Genomic DNA, 26,315 nt, shown 5'->3' on the forward strand with positions numbered 1-26,315 from the left:
TAGAGAACACCGATGTGCGAGGGCGCACATTGAATATTGTTGCAAGTGCATTTAAACTTAAATTGAGTGTGTTACAAACTTAGAGACTATCTGCTTGCTAGTAGATAATGTAAAAGATATACAAAAAATATATATATTTATGGAGAAGAGTGTGCAAAGAACAATGTACAATTATTTAAGGCGTATATATATATATATAGGGAGTATATATATATGAAAAGCGGAAAACGAATGTACAAACTATATGTAAAAAACGAGACTCGACTCGAGTAGAGGTGCTTGTTGCACAGATGAGAGGGCGGTGTTTGGGGGCATGCAACGTGCTCAGCACGCCACGTCGCGACACAAGGGCTCCCCGCCAACGTCGCTGGTCGTCAGTCGCGCCGCCCAGCTAAAGCGGCTAGTTGGCGGCGGAGGCGATGCATCCGAGTCGCCGCCAGCACTGCTGCCACCAACACAAACCGCTGAGTCATCCGCGCTGCCCGGGGTCAGGGAACGTTCACATGTGGCGCCGCCAATCTCCGAAATGGGTATGGTTGTCGTCGGCGAGGAGGAGGAGGACGATTCCTCGACAAGCAGCGGGACAATCTCCTTGAAGCTCTGATTCGGTGGCATCACGACCAGCATATTGATAGAGATGAGCAGCGGATGCACCAGCTGTGAATCGAGCACCATCAAGGAGACCTCCTCATTCTTCTCCAGACTCAGTGTAATGATCTCCGATCTCTGACTGTGCACAGGCTGTCGCTGGGCATTTATCGAGGTGACCGTGGTGCGTATCATAAATTTCCGCTTTGTTTGCAGGCTGAGCACACGTTCATGTTCGTGTCGATGATGACGCCGAATGTTGAGTCGCCTTGAATCCATGATGAGTATCAGATCCATGCCATAGTTAAAGCCCGTCCAGCGCCACTTTTGATAGCCGGGCTCAAGCAGCAGGCGACCGCAACGCATGCAATTCTCCAAGAACTCCTCGTTGTCCAGCTGCTTGGGACTGCTATAAATATGGATATGGAAAACAAATATTGAGTATAAGTGGAGCAAAAATGGAGTACAAATGAAGCACATAAATCTATCAAGTCAAGAACAAGAAAAAATCTGAACAGAAGCAGCTAGTTACCTATCGTCCTGGCCATGATCGATGCGCAGCAGGGCATCCCAGTGGCTGTGGATGTGTCGATAGAGCCACTCCTTGGGTATGATATTATCATTGAAGATGATCTTCAGGTCCATATAGTGATTAGTCAAATACTGAGTGCGCAGCCGCTGAAAGACACGCACATAGGGCTGACCCTCGGGCGTGGCCAGAAATGAACGCTCCTCCATGCGGCTAGCAAAGTATGTCCACTGGACAACATCAACGCTGGGCGTGTGAGTTTCGACGCCAGCATTAACTAAACGTTCCTGTTGCTTTTGGGCCTCGGCACGCTGCACGGGATCATCGGGATCATAGTGCGGATGCAGCTGAAGGAACATCCAAGTGCGGAGTAGGGTATATAACGAGAATTCCGTTTGCATCACATACAAATCGGAGCTGGCCGTGAGTAGATACATCAATTCGATTGGTATATGTCGCAGCAGATTCGGTTGTTTGCTGTAAATGCTGAGCAGATTGAGTTGGAACCACTTGAAGGTGGCCTTCTTCACGAGCATGACACCATACTGGCAGGCAGCCTCATAATAGTGTATGGCTGTCTCCGCATTAATGCTGTCCACCATCACCTCGGCACACTTATCAATGATGCCGTCCAAATGGAAGAGTGTCGCCGTTGCCAACACAGCTATTACATCCTTCATCTCAATCTCAATTTCATCCGAATACATCGAGCCAAATACGGCATCCACACTATTTACATTAATCCGATCGTCGAGGATTTGGATGTGAACGAAATTCTGTTGGGATTCCTTCCACGAACCGTTGAACATGCTGTAGAAATAGGGACTCTGACTGAGATACACTTTGTGCAGATGCCACACCTTGTCCAGGGCCATTACAGCCACATCCGAATTCTTTTGCTCCTTGAACAGTGCTTTATATATATACTGTGTCGTTGTCAACAGCTTCTTTCTACAAAAGATTATCGCATGAATATCGCATATATATTCACTTCTCTGCTCTTCTCTACAAGATTACTCACTTTTTTGGGGATTGTGCCTCCAATTTGGCCCTTTCGATTTCTTCTTGGTTTACAGTTGAATCCTGGCTACGTTTCCGTTTGCGTCGCACACCGCCAAAAACCTCGGCGACATTTGTCTGCATGGATCCAACAATTTGGCCCATTGTTCTTTGACTTCCTTTCTCTCTCCCGCTGAGAAAATGCAAAAAAATATAAAATACTATTGATATTGACGCATTATGTTTATTTGTTGTACGTTTCGGTTCTAAATTTCTAGCAGGCACTGTAAGCGACTATTTTGTTGGAGTATTTTGACAGGTTGCGTGGCAATGTTAATTGACCCACATTTTTATTAGTCGCTGTTAACTCCCACTTCTAATTTCCACTTTCACCACACAAAAAGCGCGCCCAACTTTAATGGGGTCAAATTGTTACAGTTAGAGCGAGACAGAAAGAAAGCATTAGTGTGTAGGCGTCCTGTGAGCTTTTATTTTTTGGAAAATGCATTGGATTCCAATCAATGTTCAGATCGGTGAACAGCTGTAAAGCTCAACAGATGATGTCACCCGCCCAGTAAACAGAAACAGCCTTCAAAGCAGCAGCAGAAGGGAGCGTGGTCGTGGGGGGGGGTGGTTTGGCTGTTTTATAAATAGAACGAATTCGAATTCGATTTCGAGACGCGATAAACAAAGAGTTCATCAAGTTGCAGACACGCACACTTAAACAAACAATTGTTTATGTTTTTTATGTTTGTTGTAAGCGTGTCAAGGCCATTTAGAAATAAAAACTAAAGCTTTGTGTTTTGTGTGCTTTGTTTACATCATGTTCGCAATAGGCTTGGAAATTACGCACTCATCCACAGTCTCTTTTGCTCTCCCTCTCTCTCACACACACATACATAGAGATATTTAAGTTTTTGGTGCGGCGCAGTTGAAAACCAGTTTTGGGCACACTTTTCTTATAAGAAACAAAACTAAACAAAAACCAAGCAATTCGATTGCAACGCCAGCGATGATTGCGTCATAGCAGAAGAAGAGAGAGAGAGAGAAAGAGCGCAGAGAAGAGCGCCATTTGTTTTGTTGTTACTTTTGATTTCTGATGATATCACATATCTTTGCAGACCATCTCCCTCACTCTTGCAAGCGTTGCATTTAAAAAAGAAAAAAAATTACTGTTGCCCGAATAGTTAAGGCCAAGTAACGTGGAGTTAAATCGTCAAAGAGGCCAACAAGTTCGGGCGCAGACAGAACTCGATTCGAGATTTGAACCCGGAACACCTGCAAATAGGAAAAAGTCAAAACGGTTAGAGAACAGCACCATTTCCCAAGAACTTTTTGTCTATTGCTAAGAGAAAAGATGGCGTTGTGATAGATTTCTATTTAAAACATATTAATATCAATTTATAACATTTTAATTTTAATTTTTAACTTTTCGCAGACTATATATTTCATAGTATGCAAATTAAAATACAGATTCATTTAAATTTTAACTGAAGCATTTAAACTTATTTGTTTTTTTTAATTAAGTTTTATTTCTGATTCACTTCCGACTAAAAATCAAGTTTGCTTAATTTAAATGCATCATAAAACTAGAAATAGATTAAAGTAATAAAATATCACACAATTCCAATGCCTTGCAATTCGCTTCGAAAATGTGCCTTAGCTTATTGAACATTGTAAAAATACAAACACATACACACATATGTATATGCGCCTACCTCTGTACATACACACACATACATGCGTGGTATTGTTTTGCATGCATCTGTTGTTTCTCAAGTAAATATTTCATAAAAGAGAGCAAGAAACGTGAGAGAGCTTGGCAAAGAGAGCGATTTTAAACCGAAGCTCAAACAGCGTATTTTGGCGTGGGCGTCTCTCTCCCTCTCTCTGTTTACGTCTCATCAAAAGAAGAAGAGCAGAAGCGTGGGAGAGCTTAGACGAGAGAGCGAACGATTTAAAGCCGAAGCTTATTTGATGCACTCTGTTTCTTTGTCTCACTCTCTCCTTCTGTTCATTGCAATGCTTGATTAATCGTGGGAATAGAATTAGATTTTCGCATCATTAGTTTAAATATTAAAAAGTGTAAAAATTGCTTTTCATTTGTGGAATAACAAATTACATATATATGCATATTAATGTTATGCAAATGTAATGTTTTATTCAGAATGCGTCCAATTCAAAGAAACTGATAAATAAATAACGTATGTAAAAGCAGAACTGAGTTAAAACAGACTGTTTACCTACTGCCTGTGCCTATTAAAAGCTTTTGCTGCTGCGATGCACATTTACAATTTGGCTGTCCCTTTTACTCGTTGTCCTTAGATGCACGCACACACTCACACCCACATGTACACAAGCGTCGCGGATAGACGACTAGAAAGGAGAAGCCAAACTCAACAGAAGATTGGAAGTCAATTGGTTGATTTTAAAATTGGTGGTGAGCAACGTAAAAGTAATATAAAGTTGGAATTTAATAATTGAAAGGAAAAATCGCAGTCGAATTGCGTGGGGCTTTTTTGTGCTGCAATCTGATTGAGCGCAAATTTTATTATTATTTTTGCTTTAGGCGACACACTCTTCAAATTATGATAGATAAATATAAAGTCATAAATAACGCTTGTGTTCCATTTGTTGTGTTAAAAAGTGAAGTGTAAAGTTAATAAAATTAAAATACTAGCAGAGATTTAATATTATTATTATTTAATAGTCGGGCATGCTGGACTAGTTTATCAAAGCAAATTGGATTTACAATTGTAATTATTTGTCGCATAAGAATCCAATTAGGAAACAGTGTTAAAAATGGCAAACGACTGCCGTAAACATTTGTATGTTGTGTGTTAAGTTTTGATAAAGTTTATTTTGATACCAATTCACACACACAGACACGCATACATATGCACGTAGGTTCAGCGAACTTGAGGGAGGGCGAGACAGATATAGCCCCAGACACGATATGCACAGCTGTTCGGCTGAGAGCAGACAACAAAACGGTCTGATTGGTAAAATGTGCTTTCTTTTGATTTGCTTTGGCTTGGGCACATTTGAATCTTCACCTTAAATTTACTTTTACTGTTGTTTAGCGCTGATAGCGTCAAAGTTTATAGAGAAACACACACACACTCATACACACATACATGCATACATTGCCGAAATAGTCGAGTGTAGAAAATATGCCAAACGAGATTGTCAACAAATCCCAATGACCAATAAACACTGCGCTCGCTCTCCCTCTCTCGTTCGCACTCTATCTCTTTGATACTGGTGCAGTGGATGCTCTTGTAACAGTTAAAACGTCACTATAAATAGCAAAGCAAAGTAAATGTTAAGCACATGTGGGAGAGAGGGAGAGACGAGAGATTAGTAAGTAGTAGCAAATGAAAACAACGACGCAGTAATAAACAAAGAGAGCCGCTCTCTCATCTGTGTTGCTCAGTGCGTGAGAGACCGAAAGAGAGCGTAACAAAACAAGACGCAAAATGCAACAACAAAACTCAAGATACACACAGACACACATTCACATACGCAAATAGCAGCCTGATAAAACAAACGAGAAAAAAAGAATGCAATAATAATGCACACACTTACTGTAAATGGGAAGTTACAGTTTTTTTTTATGTAACTGCAATTTGGCACTCACTTTTTATTAATTGAATATATTATGTATGTGTGAATTTACATAAAACAATTGCACTTTCAAAATCCTATTGCAAATTCAGTAATATTAATGCAAATACATTTTTTGCGATATGCATGCAAATTTTTTGTTTTCTTTGTCAACACTGCGCGTACAGCAACCGCTCCGTTCCGCGTATCAAAAGCAAGTCTGTTAACCATTGCTGCTCAATGTCCCCCAAGGAAAAAGAGCAGAAAAAACAGAAACATTTTTAATCAGCTAATGTTAAATTAACATCGCTGTTATCATTAACATCACTGTTATTTGTGTTATTGCAACAATAATAATTAATGTTCTCTTATTATTTATTAGTCATTAGTATTACTAATCAAATTAAAAATTGTGCTAAATACATAACAACAAATTCTTTCAGCTTTGTTTCCCACTTCTCAGTTTTGAAAAAGAAAAGCAATAATTTGAATTTTACTGCAGTTATGAATGTTATCAGCTATAATTATCTAAACGTAACAAGAAGCGGTGTTAAATCCAAAATGTAAACAAAGCAGTGAAAATGTGATGGTTTGGCGATAACGCGATACCCTTTAATCGTCCATTACTAACATTTTTTGCATTTAATAATTAAAATTGATAAAAATATTCTAAAATATATAAAATTGTTGAACGAAATTCAACTGAAAAATAAAATACAAACTGAATGAATGTCGCAGAAACAAAATGCACTAATTTGAATTTCACAGCGTCGCAATAGCAATAAATAACAACACTGTTAAATCCAGAATTCAAATGCAAGCAGTGCAAAAGTGGTGGTCTGCCGATAGCACAATACTCTTTAATCGCTCATCCCTAGCTTGCATTTGAAAATATAAAGTTGATGAAAATACAACTAAAAAACAAAGGACATGAAAGTGCCGCAAAAGAAACCACAACGTGCAGCAAGTGGCGAGACGACGCCCCAGCGCCGCAAAGCCGAATCCAAAGAGGAGGCGGAGCCACCACTGCCTATGCTCGAAATTGACGACGACATCGAATCGGAGCTGCCGATTCGGGGACGTCCCTCGAAGAAGCTGTTACTGCAGAAGCAACAACAGCGCGCCCAACTGCAAGCCGCTAAACTGCAATCCGAGCAAAAGGATTCCCCTTCCACTGCAACATCATCATCCGTATCCGCATCACCATCCGCAGCCGCATCTTCAACTGGACGCAGCAAAGCGAAACGTTCGCTATATAAAAAAGTCGATAATCAAACGGGAACAAAACCGCACAGCGAATCCTACGTGATGCGTTTATTTGATCGCAGCTTAGACTTATCCAAATATGAGGATAAAACGCCGCTTTATCCGATTTGCCGGGCGTGGATGGCCAATCAGCCGCGTAATCCCAATGTGGCCATTTACAAAACTGACGGCTCGGTACCCATCGTCAAGCGGGAAGATAACGCCGAAGAGATTTTGGCCCAGTTGCGCAGCGGCGAATTGAAGGTTGTCAAACAGATGCCGAAGCCACGTGACACGGACATGGATCCGATACCACAACGACTGCCACAGCCAAATCACAAAGATTCCGGCAATCTGGAAGGTGCCAGCAAAGACAAGCTGCTCGCTTCCAATATGACGCACTGGAAGCAGGTGCGCTGCCATAGGCTCAAACATGCCCAGGCATACGAACGTGCCCGTTACGAGATAATCAATCAGATAATTGACGAGGTCTGCAAACACAAATAACCAATTAGATAATACTGTAATAATAATAATAGTAATGGATAATTCATTTCACTTGAATAAATTTGTATTTGATCAGCTGTCGAAATTGCAACAAGATCGATTTATAAACACGGGCAGCAGAAGTACACAAATACATACAAACAAACATACATATGTATATGTTCATACGCTAGAGCAGAGAGTCGAGAGAGCTTGGCAGAAGAGAGCGATTTTAAGCAGAAGCTCAATCTCTCTTTCTGTTGGGGGCAGTAACTTTGAAGAGAGAGCGAACGATTTTAAGCCAAAGCTCAATCAGTTTGACGCCTTATTTTGAGCACTCTTTCTCTCTGTCTCTTTCTGCATTGAGTGAGCTCAAACACCAGCAGCGAACTAGTGAATGACTCTTCTACCTTACCGAATGCATTCTCTATGCGCAAAATCTGATGCTCTTGTTAGCAGAGTTGTGTAGTGAAAAATAGAATATATTTATGTTTATATTTAGAATGTCCTCAAAACTTTTTTTATGCAAGAATGCAAGAAGCGGATCTCAATTGAAGATTCGAATTTAATTAGCCGCTGATTTATAAGATGATTATTGACTTCGCTTAGTTTTTCATTTGAATAAATGTTTATTTGAATGCGTAGTTTAAATGCGTTTGCCATTTTCAATAATCTGTATGTATTTTGTTATAATTATGTCTAATTTAAATTGTTTTGAATCGAGAATTCAAATGCTGTTGGATTGTTCTTGTTTTGGTTCCTTCTTCTCCGTTCCACTCTCTTCCTCTCCTTCGTTGCTGTTGCTGCTGCGACTGCCAAAGCACATGTTGTGTGTGTGTGTATGTGTGTGCTCACGCATACGCAGTGACTCAACACATACACAGATACGAGTTGCGCTTCGGCTGTTTTTATTCGCTGCAGCGACGAGTGCCGACTTATTCGACCTTGAGCAACTCGACATCAAAAGTCAAGGTGGAGTTGGGGGGAATGACACCGGGATGACCGCGACTGCCGTACGCATAATCCGGCGAACAGATCAACTTGGCACGTTGTCCAACACTGAGCTGAGCAACGCCCTCATCCCAGCCACGAATAACTTCGCCCTTGCCAATGGTGAATTTAAAGGGCTTATTGCGATCCCGCGACGAATCAAACTAACGTGAGAAAAGAGTGCAATAATAACATTACTGTTAACATATCTAATTTATATACTCACCTTGGTGCCGTCGTCCAAGGTGCCCGTGTAGTGCACCGATACTTTTTGGCCATTCTTTGGGTAGGTGCTACCTGTAAATAGACGAATGCAATTGCGTGCATGAGTGAGATAGCTATACTTGTGTGCATATGTGTGTAGAGAGAAACGGATACGAAAAAAGTTGCCGCAAATATTAGCTTAAATCGAGCGAAATAAACAACACAAAGTCACATATTAATTTACTTACCATCGCCGGGTGTAATTGGAACAACTTGTACGCCCATTTTTATGCTAAATTTCTTGCTTCTCTTTAATTGGGGGAATGCCTGAAAAACTTTTAGCACGTTTTCTCGTCGCTTCGAACTGTAAAAAGCAGTGATGGCAGCGTGTAACCAAACTATCGATACTGAATCAGACACGCTATCGATATATACACACTGAATACAAATGCAAAGGCGCGTCCAATTGTGAAGATTGAAAATTAAATGTACTTTTTATTCAAACTGTATACCCTGCTCGTTAATAATTATGTTTTGATTATTTAGCGTGCGCCTGCCTTTTTTGTACAAATTCAACTGTAATTTGTGATCGATTGTTATGCCCCTGAAGGGTGCATATCGATTTTTTAGATAACTGTTATCCACTGTCCACATGCAGCACACATGGAATCGTTTGGAGATGCGGTTTATTCTTTCCAGCCAACTCACATAGTATCGATACTTGCGCATGCGAGTATTTGGCGCCAAATCAAACCAATAAAATTCACACAGACCATCGACGGCAACCAAACTGATCCGCTCATTATCGAGCAGCAAATGATGATCGAGAGTTTTTAAAGCCATTCGTGCCTGTCGTGATGAAAAACAATTCACAATTTCCAATGAGTCCAAACACTTTGCGAATATCTCTTGTAATTTGTCGGCTGTTGCATTTGGATTCTCCGTGAGAACAACACGCTTAACAATTCCACCCAGTAGCTGCATATCGATTTTCTGATTGAGATCGATTAATATAACATCGCAATGAGGCAGGCAATGCGCCACAAGTTGCATCAAGAGTAAACTTTTGCCACTGTTTCGCCGGCCGGAGATTTCGACAAGAGAATTGCGTTGGAGGCCGCCTTCGATGAATATGTTGGAATTCAAACCGGATATATTTGGCCGCCGTTCGCCCAGTTGACGTAGATAAAGATTGGCACCAGATATGATCTCCATTAAATATTAAACATTAATTAAATGACGTTCGTAAAGAGTCGTGCTTGAATTTGCCTATCGACACATGTGTCTAGTGTTGAAGAGCGGCAGCTATCATTACGGGTGTATGCGATATATCGATAAATGAGTGCAGTGCTGTAAAATGCCAACTGCAAATTGCATTGCTGATAAAAAATAAAATAAAACTAAAGCGTTAAACAAAACAACTGTAGTTAAAATAAAAGCAAATCAAAAAAATTAAATTTGGAAAAAAAGCAAAACAAATAACAGATAAAGAAATGCATGGGCTGTGTGGTAACTCTGTGCCCTGAGCATAACTCGTAAAAAAACAGCACACATGTAGTTTTCCTATTGTTTGTAAGGATTACTCTTTAACAAACGTACGCAAGGATGCAGGATACACCGGAGCCGGCGTCGAGCAGCAGGCCGGATACGTCAGAGAACACGGGATTCGATGCGTGCTCTATCTGCGCCAGTCCCAAATCCATGTCTTCCGCTCTCCTCGATCTGAGCGGCAACTCTGTTATGCAGCGACGCCTCAACAGAGACTGGAAGTTACCGGTAAGCAGAAGAATTTCAAGGCTAATCATTCGAAGCTAATCATTCCAATTGGAATTGCAGCCGGAGATTATCAAGATGACGCTGCGTGCAATTTGTGTGGAATGCGTTTGCAAGCTGAACATGCACTCGGAGGTGACACGCTCCTTGATGCAGCGTCTCCAACGTTTGACATGCGCCGGCGGCAAGTTGCCCACTGCACGTCAGAGTAGTCCACCCATTGCGGACGCCGAGGTCTCCACAACAGTTGCTCCACTCGCACAGGAGGAGATTCATCCAGCTTCATCGAGTCACTCGTCGTGTTCGGTGCTGCAGGCTTACTCCGCACAGCCACCGGAATCGCCGACAGCGACGGAGTCGGGTGGGCAGCGAAACTCTGCCGCCTTGGATGGCTGGAAGTGGCGCACGCGGCTCATTTGTGCGCATTGCGAGCGTGCCTACTTTCGTAGGGATCTATACACGCTGCACATGCGTCGCTGTTCGCGTCGTCGTCGTCATCATCAGCAACAACATCGTCCGGCCGTGTGCCGTGTGCGCAACGAGGCAGAGGAGCAGCAGCTGGAGGAGGAGCACCAGCTGGAGGAGGATCTGGTTGATGAGGCGCGTCAATCGCGTACCTTTCAATGCCGGCACTGCGAGAAGGAGTTCGCCGGCATTGTTGCCATGCGTCAACATCAGCGGATCACCCATCAAAGTGTGCATCGCTGTAATCTCTGCGAGGCCGAGTTCGGTACCAAATACGAGTGGGAGTTGCATCACACGATCTGCAGTGCCAAGCTGGAGGTAAGTGCTCCCAATTTGCCAACTGCTGAACTATAAATTTCACTCTTCCTTGACAGGCTTTGGCGGAGCAAGCAGCCCTTAATCAGCCAAGATCGACGCGCTCTCGTTCCCGAGCTCGTTCCCGAGCTCTTTCCCACGCCTGGCAGCCAAGCACCGACGAGGAGGAGGAGGAGCAGGAGGATGAGGAGGAGCAGGATGAGGATGAAGAGTACAACGGTGAGGATGATGACGATGCCACCTCCGTGGCGGATACAATGTATACGCGTCGCATGAATTTCACCGGCGACTGGATCGTCAACCATAGTCGGAGCAATAGCAACAGTGCCCTTAATCTATCCATGCTCTACGATGACTATGTGCTCGAGGAGTCGCACATAACCACAGAGAAGGAGTATGGTATGGCGACAAATTAACTTTGATCCGAATTATGCTGTCAGTTCATTATCAGTTTACCATAAACTCCATTTAAGAAATTAGTCAGGTTGAAAGATGTAAACTTCAGCTAATTTATAGAAGTTTAAGAGTTCTAGTAACTCTACTGATAACTCTCGTTATTTGGTTGCTGGATCAGCTTTTCTATGCTCCAAATGCTTGCTCATAATGATATATCCTGAGGATTCTTGTTCCTAGTTCCATTACTTATTATGCCTTCATGCTGAGTAGCAAATGCGTAGTTAAAAGAATAATATAAACAATGTTGATATTAATAGAATTGTTAGTTGCAAGTATTGCTTTCAATTATTTAATTGTTCAATAACAATTGAATATTCAAATTATATATTGTAAAAAGCGTTTGCCTTTTCGCAGATCTCCATTTGCTTGATATGCTGAAGACGCAGGTGCAGCTGAAGGCGTTCTCCTGCTTTGCGCCCGGTTGCTACTACAAGACGGACACACTGGTCGACCTGATGAAGCACGACTACATGCATCACTGGAAGATGAGCTGGTTCTACTGCCACAAATGCGGCGATGTTTTCACCAGCAAGTAAGAATTGACTACTACAATTTACATGGTTGCTCTTCTACAAATAATAATTGCGATAATTTGATTTGTGGCAGGGTCTTCTTGGACTATCATCTGCATCGACAGAATCGGGGCGTTTACATTTGCCACAAGTGCCACGATGAGTTCGAGTTTCAGCACCAGTTGGATCGGCATCAGTTGATGCACAGCAAGTGCATCAATTATCATTGCAACTATTGCCGCCTCGAATTTCTCAGCGAGCACAAATTGTTGGCCCACTGCGAACAAGATCGCCACAGTCCCAACGATGAGCCGCCCCTCATTCACATCGAGCATGCGCTCTCCATTTGCAATCCGGTGCCCAAGGAGCCCGTTCAGGTGCCTCAGTATTCGGCACGCATGCTCAACATGCCACACAGAATGTGGACAAAGGGACAACGGCCTACCTTGCCACTGCCACACAATAAACCCTCGCGTTTGGCCATTGGCATCTGTGAATTTGATAATCGCAAGCCACCGAATTGTGTGGGCTGCCAGTGAAGCCACTCAGTGTTGCCTAATATCGTACAAATTATCCATCATTTAAAGCTATATGTATATTTGCACATACATATATATATATATAACGTATCTGTGTCAAATTGGAATAGGAATTGACATTGTTTAAGAATCGGATTCAGAAACTAAATTAAATTATTTTAAAGCACGCATCAGAATCGGAAACTAAATTTAATTTTTTATATAAACGTTGTTTAACCTGTTGTTTATTTTTGTATTTTGTAAACTTATATTACTTTTATCAAAAATACCTTAGCAGAATATCTTTATAGTAGATCCTGTTATGTAATATAAACAATCTGAAATCCCTAGCTCTGATAGTCTCCGAGGCTAGATCGAATCGTCTTCTGACGCTGATCATTATGGGTTTGGAGTTGTTTCCTTCGTTCGGTGAATCTAGCGGGAATAACTCTAAGTGGGCAACACTGGTTAGCCAGGCGTAGTTCACTTCCATCTATATATATATATATATATATACTTTAAAGTTAACTGCTAGTCGAGTGTGTTCGACTTTTGAATGACTTTTGTTGTTTGCCTCAAATATGTTTAAATTGATATTTTAGTTTGATTTTAATTCTTTTGATGCTAGCAAAAGTCTGATCCTAGCTATATGTCTGTGTTTATATATATTTTTCTATTCGAATAAATGTGAAACTTACCATTAAAAGAGTCAATAAAATTAATAATTATAATAATAATACCAACATTTTGATTTGATTTCTTCTCCAATATGTTTTTATATATTTTGTATGCCAGCAAAAGTCTGATCCTAGCTATATGCCTGTGTATATATGTATGTGTGTATATCTTACTTACCATTGAGATACCGATACCGATTTTAGTTAAATGAACATAATAATTCATTTATTCATATACATTTAAATCTTCAGTCAGTTTTATTTTGCATTACATACCGAAAATGTTGGCTTAATTACAAAAAATGTTTGCATTCAAGAATTTTGTGTGCTTAAATTAAGACTAAATGTAATAACGGCAAAATACTTGATTTGCATTAATCAATTAATCAATTAGACAATCTATATATATATATATATATATATATATATATACTTTTAATTATATGTACAAATTGTGTAACAAAAATGAATTAAGGCTAGGCAGATGTGTTTGTGTGTGTGTGTAAGACTAAGACTATATATATATATATACATATATATATATATTTATTCATATCTATATATATATATATATATACACATATATAGATGTACTTATAAAGAGCCTATTGCATTGCCCCCAGCGCATGTTTGTTTGATTTTTGCATTATTATTTTTTGTTGTTGCACTTAAAACTAGTTGCTAATTACAATTTGAATTAAGCTTACAAACTAATTAATTTCTTATTACATTTTGTACGCATTAATTTTTGTAGCTGTGTGTGTGTGTGTGTGTGTTGGTGTGTGTGTGTGTCTGTGTGTGTTGAAATGAGTCGGTGTCAGTCTTATAAAATTCAACCCAGGACATTTATTTATTTTTTTTTGTATGTTTTTGTTTTTTCTTTTTTTAATTTAACAAATAAAGTTTAGCAATTGTTTATTGAGCCATTTGAGGTAGTTCGTTTACTTATATTTAGCTCAAACACACATATATTTATATATATAATATATTTATTTATATAGTTTTTTTTTTTAAGAAATCATAAACTAAGCAGCTGTTGTTTAACTATTAGCTAAACTAGTTTTAAAACAAATCACTGGCATTTTAAGATAGTTGTACAAAATATTGCTAAATCTGTTTTCGTTTGTTGTTGTTGGTCCGATCTGATCTACCAGATCGATGTAGTTATATGTATTGAGCCTCTCGTTTTGCTCTGCCACGCCCACTCTATATATATATATATATGTATATATATATATATGCTTCAGTCTTATGTACTGTTTACATATGCTTTTTTTAATTGCCTCCATTCTGCTTCTATGTGTGTAGACGTGTGTGTGTGTGGGTGTGTGTGTGGGTGTACTAAGTCTAGATTCTATATGCTATATATCCTATATATGCTATATGCTATGTATGTTTAGTTTTAACTGTTTTTTTTAGGCACAAAGTGATGCTGACAACAACAATAATAATTATATTTTTGTGTATTGATTTCAATTTTTGTTTCTTGTATTTAAGGTGCAGGCCTGCCCCAAATCTGTGCCCCGGGGTGTTGGAGTGTGGATGGAGGTGTGTGGAGGGAGGTGGAGCGGGGCTTCATATGGAATTTGGGTTATTAAAGCTTAACTACCGCTAAACGATCAACGATCCGATGCCGAAATGAAGTTTTCCTTTCCTTTTCTTTTTTGTTTTTGTTTTTGTTGCACGTTGTACGCCGAACCAGAATTGATGAAGGATTGGGGATGGGAATTGGGGATTAGGATTGGGCTGAGGATTGCCTGGCCTAGTAGATGGAGTCGTGGCTGGAATCCGCTGCATACTGCCAGGCCATCGTTAGCATCAATCAGTCGGTGTGCTGTGACTCTGCCTGTGCCTCCTGTGCCTCGGTTAGAGTCGCCTCATCGCTGCCCAGCAGCTCACGTTTCAGATCCCTGACTGGCGGCGCTGGTGGCGACTCCACATCTCTGTAGTCAGCCAGCTCCGTCTGCTCCTTGGCGCCATTTGTGGTCGCCGCATGCATAATAACGCCAGCACTCTCCGGCTGCTGCGCCGGCGGCGGTGGGGAATAGGGTGATTCTGGTCGCTCCTTGCGACCAGCCAGCGATAGATCCTCCACCTGATCGTGCAGATCGTCCTCATCGTCCGCATCACGCTCCTCCTCAAGCGCCTCGCGCTTAATCAGACGCTCCAGCTCCTGGTCGTGCTCGTGCTTCTCCAGCGTCGTGGACGCCTCGTCCTCCTCGCCATAGTGACTGGGTGAGCGGCATGCCGCGTGTCCATTTGACCCGGGCGGACTGCTCGACATGCGATTGGCCGCCGCGTGTGCTGCTGCCGCCAAAGCCATGGCATGCAACGCCTCCCGGCCAGCCATGTCCTGCTGCAGAAAGGCATGGTCCAGCAGAGCGGCAGCCGAGTGTGGAATTGTGGGCGGCATGCCATGATGCGGATGCCCGTGCTGACCATGCTGGCCGTGCTGTTGCTGCTCCTTCGACTCCCGCTCCAGCTCCGACTGACCATAGTTCTGGGCAGCGGCTGCAGCAGCAGCCGCAGCAGCCGCCGCCGCCGCAGCGGAATAGGGAAACGCAGCGGAGGATTCAACGCCACCTGGCGGACTACGTTTGGGCGTGCGATGTGTGCCACGCCCCGTGGTGATGTTCAGCTTGCGCACCTTGTCATACAGCGTGCGACTGGGCAGTCCGAACTTGCGACTGGCCTGCAGGGCGCTCATGCCCTCGCGGACGCACTGAATCGCACACATCATGTCCGCACGGGTGTATTGCTTGTAGCGTTTCCATTCCGGCTTCTTGCCGCCGCCTGGTCCGCCGACGCCGCCCGTTTCCTCGTCGAAGGAGCGATCCGTGTGCGGCGAGAGAGGCTCCTTGTCGCCGCCATAGTCGGAGCCATTGAAACTGTGACTGCCACTGCCGTGATGCGGATGTGGAGCAGCAGCAGCTGCTGCAGCGGCGTGCTGGTGCTGATGCTGATGGGTGGGCGTCTTCTCGCTGAGCAGCTGCTGCTGCGCCGGCTGCGAGGAGTCCGCCGTATTCGCCTGAGCCAACACGTTGCGCAAAATGGGCGTGTCCCGCGTGGAGTTGAGCAGCATGCTCGAAATGGCCGAGAGTTTCTTGCGCTTGAGCGGATTCATGTCCGCAGCCGACTCGTAGACAGAGTTGAGCATGGCGGCGGCGGCGGCGGCGGAGGGGGAAAGTGGCCACTGGTTGCCCGCATCCCCAGCAGCAGCTGAATGTGGATGTGGCGTCGAGTGGGTGGGCGTGAGCGGTGCCTCGCCAGCCGAAATGGCAGCGGCGCTGGGATAACTTGAATAAGGCGTCTGATACGAGGAGGAGGCGGCGGCGGAGGCGGAGGAGGCAGCAGCAGCAGCAGCGGCGGCGGCGGCAGCTGCTCCAAACGGTGGCGGTGGTGGCGAGCAGCTGCTCGAAATGGCGGCGCTGGGCGAGATGTGCTGCGTGGACGTTGAGATCACGGACGAGGAATGATGATGACTATGATGCGAATGCGGCGCATGATGATAGCCAACGCCCACATCCTGGCCAGCGCCATTGAGCGGCTTGCTCGAACTAATGCTCGATGTGGGATGATGATGTGGATGCTGCTGCTGCTGCTGGTGCAGATGGGGATGTGGATGATGCGACTGACTGCCCTGGAACTGTTGATGCTGTGCACGCTGCTGCTCCTCGCTGGCTGCCGAGCTGCTCTGCGCCTTGTGGTTGAACTTCATCAGATTGTCGTAGAGACCCTTCACCTGCAGCTCCTTGGCTGTCCTCAATATTTCCGGCTCCTGGCTCTTCGTCACCGTCGTCTCCCCGGTGTACATGTACTGCAGCAGTGCAGCGATCTCGAAACCCTTCACACCCGGCAATATGATGCAGCACTGGTCCTGGGGCACGTCCTGCAGGATGGCCTGGAAATAGGGTGAGTTGGCGGCGAGCACCACGCGATGTGCCTTGAACTGTTCATCGTCGACGACCAGGGTGCAGTCGACATAGCTGCCCATCTCGTGGAGTGTGTGCAGGATCTGCACCAGATTCGTCTGATGATTGTTCCAGCGCAAGCAATAGGTTTGCCCCTCGCCGACAGCTCCAGCTCCAGCTCCTCCACCCCCACCTCCAGCCACGGCCGTTGGCCCGCCCATGCCAGCGTCCAATCTTTGACTCTGATGCGGATGATGATGCGAATGATGCGAATGATGATGATGCGAATGATGCGATTGATGATGACTCTCTCGCTGCTCCGAGCGCTGTTCGGCTCGCTCTCTGTCGCGTTGGCGCTGGCGCTGTTGGTGCGAGCCGTGCTCCGGCTCTGGCGTGTCCTCGTCGGGAGCGGTGTCGCTGCTGCTGTGGTAGGCGCTGTTCAGTGAGGTGAACGCGGCGCTCAGCAGCGTCGGCGAATATGAGGCGAGATGCTTCCTGACCTTGAGCGCCAGCTTAAGGCTTACACTTCACCACTTGGCCTAAACGGTGCGAAAGAAGCGAAAAAATATTTTATTTTATCTAAATTTATTTTAATTTTTTTGCAAAGTTTAGCAAAGATTTGAGAAAAACAGAGTTCTGAATTTCGCACGGGTTGCTATAATCAATGACAATTGGCATGCAAATCGAAATGGAAATGGGAGTAATTATTCAAAAAAAAGTCTAAATTTACTTAATCTATTTTATTATTTTTTGCACCAAAAAGTTGCTTGGAAAAATAGTGTCAAAACTTGCGCATTTTTCATAGAAATCATTAACCTGTTTCTAATTTTCAAAATTATTAAAGCACATTTAAAAAATGCTTCTATTATTAATTTGCTTAATTTAATTTTTTAATTTTAATTCACTTTAAATAAGTTGAAAGTGTTAAATAAAATGATACTTTTTTTCAAAGATACTTCTTCAACTACTAAATACATTAATAAATCATTAAACTTGCTCATTTTAAAGAGACATATTTCTAATGCAAGTGGTGCTATTCATTTTTCCGCAACTGTATGCATTTAAAGTAACTCGGGCAAGTGTGCAAAAAACCAAATTGTGTATTTCTTTTCGCACCGGTTGCTTTAATCAGTGAAAATTGGCATGCGAATGGAAAGGTAAATTGGAATAGAAGATTTCAACAAAATAAGTGTGTACATAATGATATATAATATATAAAAATGTAATGAAATGATGTATATAATGTGTGGAATACACCTAGAAATTCAAAAGTGCATATTTGAAAAATTGTTATTTTTTAGTTAATTTACTTTCAAATTTAATACTCCAATTTTAATGCGAATTAAATTTAAATAAGTTGCAAACGGAGAATTGACTTTTTTGTATTATATAAATAAATATATAAATAATATATATGCATATATATATATAAATATAGATTTGTAATAGCTCAGGCAGGTGTGCAAAAAATATTGTGTATTTCTTTTTTTTTTGGTCGAGAAGGGGGCGGAGGGCAGGCAGCTGCTGCTTCCACTCCAAATTCACCAGCCCCTTCCCCCACTGCCCAAGCCACCTTCAACTGCCTGCTGCCCCTCCTCCGCCCACCAATTCCTGCGCCATTTCATTGCAAAAGTTTGTTTTTTTTTCCGCTGGTTTTTGGCGGAAAAATCTTGGTGTTTTTTAAATTTATGCCCAACGCCAAACAAACCCCCCCAAGTTTTATGCGCCATAAAAAGTGAAAGCGCCTTTTGCCAAATGGAGTATGGGACAAAATATTACAGCAGGAGGTGTGTGGATGGGTACGGGGGGAGGGGGTGTGCTGGCTAGTGGGAGGGTGACAGCAAAATGCGTATAAAAAAAAAGAAAAAATGAAAAAAAAGAAAAAATGGGGGAAATATGCAAACATCCCTCGAAAAACGTGTGCGCGTATTTTTCCGGCTGCTTTTCGCGCGTTTTACTTTACATATTTCTTATATTTTTTACTGGAAAACGGGAAAGCAACACACACACACACGCAAACAGACAGAGAGAGAGAATGTGTAAGAGAGAGAGAGAGAGAGAGAAAATATAAAAACGAAACTCAAATGAAAAACTTGCAATAATTTGCTTTTTCCGCGTTTTCATTCATTTTTTCCTGGGCTCGTTTTTCCTGTTTCGAGGAGGGTGTGTGTGTGTGTGTGTGTGCGTAGTGTGTGTGTGTGTTTTAGTCACATTTCGTAGTGGTTGCAAGTAGTTCTAGCTATGCTCGAATTTCATTTCAAAACTTATTAAAATATATCTCTTTTTTTGGCTTGGGCTCAAGTGGTCAACATATGTTTCACTCCGCTCGCTGACCATGTGCAGCATATGTTGAACACGCTGCAGCGCCATGTGGCAGGCTGCGTTGCAAGCGAGCGCTGCCAATAAGCGAGGCGAGCCGAGCCGTGGCAACTTCGAGGAAGCCGCAGTTACCAACAGGTAACAGAGACTACACTCAACAAAAATATGTTTGTCTACGCTATTTTAAGATTTAATATTTATTCATTTAATAATAAAATAAATAAAATAATGAGAAAAAATACCCAGAAAAGTATACGTATTTTTTGTAAAATTTTACAAATATATAAGAATATAATAATCAAAGTTGATTTCCGCTTAGCACCAAAAGTATGGCGATTATTTTTCTGAGTGTAGCCGGGTCCAATTCGAAGACGATCGCCGTGCGTCGCAGTTAACTCAACAAAACAGAGCCAAACAAAACAAAACAAAACGAAAACAATCGAGAAAGGAAAATGTCAAAAGCAGACAAAAGAAGAAGCAGCAGCAGCAGGAGGAGTAGGAGTAGGAGTAGGAGTAGAAGGAGGAGGGAAAGAAAAACAAATGCGCTGCATTGTGTAGTGTAGTAAAATGCGCATTGTGCACGGTTTATTGTGTGTCTCGCAAGCGGATAATGGGCAAACAAGAAGAAGAGCAACCTGCCGAGATCCTTCAGACAGACAGACAATTGCGCAACAGATATCGGAGCAGGTAGCATTGGTTTGGTTAAGCATTTAATGGGCTCACAATGGCAAATGCATCAACGCCTCGCATCGTAAATCTTTGTTGAGCACTGGTTGCTGCCAAACTCTTATACGCCAATAAAAGCGCAAGCATTGCTCGAAAGCTTTTGCCTTTGCGATCGTGTCAAGCTTTTGCTAACAGCACGTTAACAGCGGGCGCCATTTTGTTGGAATCGCGTTCGTATTGAGAATGATAAGCAAACGTCATTGAAACCGAATGCACTTGGAAACCGGTTTCGGATTTTCCAGTTTATTTCTGCTTTTTTTTGTTGTTTTTTTTTTTGGTGTGTGCCCTTTTGTAGCTGTTTTTGTTTTTTGTTGTTTTTTTCTTCGATTTTTGGCTGCTCGCTTGCTTGTCAATTTTTTACACGTACCTCAAAGTTTTAATTGCGAAATTTTAGCTCTAAACAACATCTTTGACTTATAAATTATTAAAAAAAAAACAACAAATTATATGGCACTAATAATATTTAGTGGCTTTGGTTTAAATTTGAAAACAACAGCAAATATATTTAAGTTTCAAATTTTGTGCTGACCTCAGCAAATTTAAGTACTAAAACAATTTGTTTAAAAATGCAAATATAGCTTACCACAAAATATATATAAATATGAAAATGCGGCAGTTGCAGGCCACAATTGAAGCCTCAATTTTAGTTGACAAATGGCACTTTAATTATTAATTATGGCCACTATTCTTAAATTTGTTTATGCGTAACTATGTTCAATTTATATTTGTTATTATTTCCATGCGGTTTTTGTTTTGTTTTGTTGCTTAAACTGTCACATTTGTGCGAACAGACAATAAGAAAGTGTTTTGCAGAACTTTTTTTGTTTTGTTTTTTTGTTGTTGCTAATAAGTTTTATTACTATTTTTTTAATTAACAATAACGCGATAATTCGCAACACACACGCACACCAAAAAGACACACGAAATGCTGCTTGCAATTTTGTTTTTTTTTTTTGTTTTTTATCCAAGTGTGTGTTCTTAATGCTAAATATGATTTTTGTTTGGAGTGCCCAAAAAATCTGCGACACGTACGAATTTTTGCGTTTTTCTTATTTTGTATTTTGTTTTTTTTTTTTTGTAATTTTTTTTTTGTAATTTTGCGTGGCACGTTGTTGCAGATTCGAGCGCTCAAACTTGAATAAAAGTGCCACGGCGTTCGTGTGCAGCAAGTCATTGAAAACAACAAAATTTCCCGAGCGAGATAGCGCACACACACACACACGCACATTTTCTAACTCTCACAGGGGAAGTGCTCAACAACAACAGCAACAACAACAGCTGGTTAAGGAAAAGCCACAAAACTGTGCTACGCTCAGCGCTGCCAACCCTCGTTCCGTCTCGCTCTTTGCACTGCTGACGCCGCTGTTGACGTCGCTGCCAGCGTCGCTGTCGTCGTCGCTGTCTGCATTGCAGCCTGTGTTCTGTTTTTATATTTTTTTTGCGCTGTGTCTGTGTACGTGTGTGTATGTGTGCGTGTGTGTGGGTGAGAGTTGCATATGGCGGCCGCTGCTTGCTGCTGCCAATGGCACCCAAGAGATTACTGCATGTGTGTGCGTGCGTGAGTGCGTGAGTGCGTGTGTGTGTGTGTGTGTGAGTATTTGTGTGCTCTTTTTGGCGTATGTTAGTTTTATAATAAAAAAAAATTGTCTGGCGGCTGCATTTTTTTTCTGTAACTGCTCAAAGTTACCCAACTGGCTGCAGGTTGTAAGCTGTTGTATGAAAAAAAACTGGTTAGGCGCATGAGAAACAACAAAATTGTAAATTTAAATTAAAATTTGTGTCGAGCGCATTACTAATTATGCAAGCCATAAATGGCAATAGTAGGTAACAAAATAAATAGGTATAAAAAATAGCCAAGTAGAATTTATTGGCATTTCGCTTAAGCTATGCAAATTTGATCTTTCCCTTAAGATGTTGAAGAAGAAGAAGAAGCAGAAGACGACCTTCAGCAATCAATAATTGCTGCACTCGTTTTTTATTGTCATTATTTTTTACGTAAGGGTTCGCTTTTAATTTGCATATGGGTTCAATTTTGGATTGATTTTTTTTGTTTGGTTTTTTTTGGGATATGCAAATTATTTGGCCTTTGCTTGTAACGGTCAAAAAGTGGCCCAGGCATCTGTGCAGGGTTAATGATGACGTCACAAAATGCAAACTTGACTTGAGTTGAGTTTTAATTACAAATATAAAATGCATAGCTGCATGTGTGTGTGCGTGTGTGTGTGTGTGTGCGTGAAATGAACCGCGAATCGCTGGCCGCCTCTCGCTCTCTCTCACACACACACACATAGAGACACACAGCATCCGCAACAGTCGCGCATGTGCAACTGTTGTGCTCTCGCTTGCACTCACTTGCCCAGCGCATCTGGCAACAGTTTCTCTTTTTTCATTTTTGGCATTTTTGTTGCACATTTTGTTGAACGATTTTTGTCTGTTTTTCGAGTTGGAAACATTATTATTAAACTGCTGTATATAATTATGGCAACATTATTGTTGTTAGCTTGTCTGCTGTACCTGCCACAAAATGTTGCTGCTTTTTTTATTGTACATCATTAATTGCTGTTGCACCGCCTCATTGTGGTTGCTTCTTTTTGTGTGTGTTTTTTACTTGTTACTCGATTCATTAATCATGCCGTGGAAATTAAGGTCAACCGCATTTCAACTGCATTTACTCCATTTACTCCTTCTTCTCCTTCTTATCTCTCTTCTCTCTCTTTATTTTTTTGTTTTTGGCATTCTCTGGAAATCAAATACAAATTTAGTTTTTTCTTCTAGAAACAAAACTAGTTCGCAAGTGCATTCAACTCCCCCCACCACGCCCCCACCACTAACGGCTTGCTGATAAAACAACAAATAAATAATCAAAAAAATGAAGCAAAGCTGGAAAAAGCTGCAAGCCGATCATAAAATACACTTTCTTAAAATAACTTACACAAATTATATGAAAGGAAATGAAATGTAAATTAAATGCGAGGTTAAATTAAAGACTTAATTAAAACTTCACATAAGAACTTGATAATTTAAATAGAAAGTAACTCTCAGATTTAGTATTTGATTTATCTCTGAATTTTGAATAGCTGCTTTAGTTTTTGGCCAATGAATTTCAATCTTTTTGGACATCAAATAGTTATTACAGATACTTTTAGTTATTGTCTTAAGTTGCAGCATTTTTAAGAGCTGCTTTTGGCATTTATGTTTAGCTAATCTTTTTAAATATATTTAAATTATTATTTAATTAACTATTTCATTGTGTATTCCGTAGACTTCATTTTTTATCATTCTTATCATTTCAAAATTAAGTTTACGATATTGTTTCCAGTATTTTGAAAAGCTGCTTTAGCTTTAAACTGCCACTCAAAATGTACTGAAAATATTTAAGATCTTAACACATCTTAAGTTATTTATCTATTTTATTGTGGCTCGATAGACTAATCAGCACAGTTTGTTATTATCTCCTCAGATATGCGATGGTTTTATAGTACTCTCAGTTAGGGTATGAAATGTAAGTACTAATTCGAATAGCTAAAAGAGACTTGCAGCAAAAGTCGCGCTGTGTGCTGAGTCTTGCAACACACACACACACATGTCATATAAGTAGCAAGTAATCTGCCGCATAATGTTTTTATGAGCCAGTTGTTTGGGGCACTCTAATCTTATCAGTCGTTTTCGTTTGCCTCACAGAGAAAGTTTCAGTTTCAGTTTCAATTTTGGGTTTTTTTTTCTTTCTACTTTTTCTAGTTGCAGTTGCAGTTGCAGTTTGCGATAAGAGCTGGCGATTCGGTCCGGAAACTGTACGAATGGATTTGGCTGCGTTTTGGTTGAATTTTCTTCTTTTTCTTTTGGCTTTAGTCAAAATCAACTTGTAGAATTTCCTAAATGGATAATCCCCTACTTATTCTGTTGACTTTGCTGACTTCTTGACTCACAATGAAGCTATCTGCAAACCGCTCATTATGTGAGATTAGCCAGTGCAAATCCGCACATAATCCACACACACACACGCACACACACACACATCTTGTGGTCAATGAAGCCATCAGTGTGAATACCCCTAATGAGCAGCAGGTAGCCTCAAAAATGCAATTGCAATTTAATAAAATTAAGTAATTTCTGATTTGCTTTGTATTTAAACTTGCCACAAGGCAAAAAGAACAGTTCGAAGCATTTATCTCTGAGAGATTTATTCTGAGATTATTTACAAATTTTCATGCCACTCAAAATCGCACATTTCTCTTGCGATTATCTCGTCGAGAATATTTACAACATTTTCACTTATCTCGTTTGATTTTGGCTTGCAACAAATATTTGAGTGCATTTTCGCGATAAGTTTTTATCAGCTTGGGGTTTTCTTTGTACGCCGCATATGGCGAAAATGTTCCAAGGAAAACAATATACAGATATATATATATGGAAAATAGTTGCATTTATGGTGGACTGTGAAAGGGTTTTGGTTTTTATGTTTTTACGATGCGAAGTTTTGCGAAAAAGTGCGAAAATGGTTCGCTGGAACGGTTTACGATCCGATCCTCTGTAACCCTTTTCTTATTTTTTGCTATGGCTCATTACCATCGAGCAGAGGATTTTCCGGGAAATGTGCCTAGCCTGCCTGTCTCTTTGCTGTTGTTATCTTCATTATCATAATCATCAGTCGGGGCTGACATTAGCTCAATCAATGTCCAGGCATACAGCATACCCATAAATAATGCACATTCCTCAAGAAGTATGCAAAAAAAAACAAAAATTATAATTACATTTTCCGGCCGGCAACCCTTTCTCTCTCCCTCTCTCTCTCTCTCTCTCTCTCTCTCTCTGTCTACCTGTGCCGTTGCGAGAGTTGACAACAGCGGTGGTGGTCTGCAACTGAGGACTCAAGTGTCGTTATTGTGGCACGTTCTTTGATGTTGCAGCGGCATATTGAGCATTTGCCTAAATATTTGAAATATACAATAGCAATTAGCGCTCAGTTTTCCGACCGAAATGGACCAAGAAGCAGCAGAGACTCTGTTTACTCGGGCCTCAGGTCTCTCAGGTCTCACAGGTCTCCGGCCTGATCGATATCCACCAGAAACAGAAGCTGCCGCCTCAGTTGGACAAATGGACAATGGACGACCTGCAGCGCACAGTTTAGCGACGTATTCGCCTCGGTCTCTCTGTGTCTTGGCCATGTTGCATGTTGGCCATAAAATGCAGTTTTTCCTTTTCTTATTTTTTGTTTTTTGTCAGGCACTCGACAAACTCTTTCGCAACACGCTGCTAATGGATGCGAAAATGTGAACAATGCGCACACAGATACAGATACACACACTCACAATCACACACACACACACACACTCAGGCACACTCATACACACACACACAGACACGGCTTACTTGAAAGCATTTGCATTCAGCTAAAATAGTCGTCAATAAATTCATTATGTAGTTTTTACAGCGCTCAAGAAAAATATATTTCATTAATATGTTTAAATGATCTAATAATGATACACTCAGAAAAAAGGCAAGTTTTTTTTTAAATAGAAACAAAATATGTAAATATTATGAAGGCTTTTCCTTATGATTAATATGATCAAATAATCTATTTTAGGGCCACACTCACAAAGAATATCGCCTTGGATTTTAGAAAATCGTCTTAAATGTTAGAAAATCGAATGGAATATGGAAATAGTTTATAAATATAAGAAAATACAATTTCTAACAAATATTGAAGTTTTTTCAATTTTTCAGAAATATTTTCCTAAAAGTAGAAGCATTTCTAAGGAAGTTTAAAAGTAAGCGCTGATTCTTAGCTAAAAATGTTTTCTGAAATTAAGAAAATGAAAATGAAATTGCCGCTACTCCACAAGTTTTTCCGACTCGCAGTAAAAAATATGAATTTATAAGTAGAAATGATTATTATTTTTAGCACGTTTTAGAGAAATACAACTTGTAATTAAGATGGTTTTATAATATTGCAAATCTTAAATTGAGTTACCGTTGGGGATTTTCCAAAATGCAGG

General features: G+C 41.2%; 6 protein-coding genes across 7 annotated transcripts; 2 read left to right on the top strand and 4 right to left on the bottom strand.

Annotated features, from left to right (window-relative positions):
• Positions 1–119: 119 nt before the first annotated feature.
• On the bottom strand, positions 120–5,892 carry LOC6568671 (protein germ cell-less). 2 transcript variants are annotated; one of them, XM_001995291.3, is made up of 4 exons: positions 5,757–5,892; positions 2,139–2,309; positions 1,121–2,068; positions 120–997 (listed from the first exon to the last, which is right to left on the bottom strand). In XM_001995291.3, exons 2-4 carry the CDS (start codon positions 2,279–2,281, stop codon positions 325–327), a joined length of 1,764 nt encoding a protein of 587 aa, XP_001995327.1. In that variant the 5' UTR covers positions 2,282–2,309; positions 5,757–5,892; the 3' UTR covers positions 120–324. The 2 variants fall into 2 exon arrangements, with proteins under 2 accessions (XP_001995327.1, XP_032597079.1); XM_032741188.2 differs by lacking the exon at positions 5,757–5,892 and adding an exon at positions 3,204–3,325.
• A 691-nt stretch (positions 5,893–6,583) lies between these two features.
• LOC6568670 (protein lin-37 homolog) lies at positions 6,584–7,560 on the top strand. The gene has a single exon (XM_001995290.2). The coding sequence runs from the start codon at positions 6,653–6,655 to the stop codon at positions 7,472–7,474; it is 822 nt and encodes a 273-aa protein (XP_001995326.1). The 5' UTR covers positions 6,584–6,652; the 3' UTR covers positions 7,475–7,560.
• A 502-nt stretch (positions 7,561–8,062) lies between these two features.
• LOC6568669 (peptidyl-prolyl cis-trans isomerase Fkbp12) lies at positions 8,063–9,058 on the bottom strand. The gene is made up of 3 exons (XM_001995289.3): positions 8,896–9,058; positions 8,670–8,740; positions 8,063–8,607 (listed from the first exon to the last, which is right to left on the bottom strand). Exons 1-3 carry the CDS (start codon positions 8,930–8,932, stop codon positions 8,389–8,391), a joined length of 327 nt encoding a protein of 108 aa, XP_001995325.1. The 5' UTR covers positions 8,933–9,058; the 3' UTR covers positions 8,063–8,388.
• A 55-nt stretch (positions 9,059–9,113) lies between these two features.
• Positions 9,114–9,975, bottom strand: LOC116805916. Its single transcript, XM_032741110.1, has one exon. It carries the CDS (start codon positions 9,860–9,862, stop codon positions 9,143–9,145), a length of 720 nt encoding a protein of 239 aa, XP_032597001.1. The 5' UTR covers positions 9,863–9,975; the 3' UTR covers positions 9,114–9,142.
• A 144-nt stretch (positions 9,976–10,119) lies between these two features.
• LOC6568668 (zinc finger and BTB domain-containing protein 41) lies at positions 10,120–13,391 on the top strand. The gene is made up of 5 exons (XM_001995288.2): positions 10,120–10,423; positions 10,484–11,203; positions 11,260–11,599; positions 12,011–12,188; positions 12,263–13,391. Exons 1-5 carry the CDS (start codon positions 10,253–10,255, stop codon positions 12,705–12,707), a joined length of 1,854 nt encoding a protein of 617 aa, XP_001995324.1. The 5' UTR covers positions 10,120–10,252; the 3' UTR covers positions 12,708–13,391.
• Positions 13,392–14,834: 1,443 nt separating this feature from the next.
• LOC6568667 (broad-complex core protein) lies at positions 14,835–17,747 on the bottom strand. The gene has a single exon (XM_032741046.1). It carries the CDS (start codon positions 17,493–17,495, stop codon positions 15,186–15,188), a length of 2,310 nt encoding a protein of 769 aa, XP_032596937.1. The 5' UTR covers positions 17,496–17,747; the 3' UTR covers positions 14,835–15,185.
• Between the last annotated feature and the right edge of the window lie 8,568 nt (positions 17,748–26,315).

This window comes from Drosophila grimshawi, unplaced genomic scaffold (assembly GCF_018153295.1).
Source record: "Drosophila grimshawi isolate 15287-2541.00 unplaced genomic scaffold, ASM1815329v1 contig_1367, whole genome shotgun sequence".
In the NCBI taxonomy this organism is placed as follows: Eukaryota; Metazoa; Arthropoda; class Insecta; order Diptera; family Drosophilidae; genus Drosophila; species Drosophila grimshawi.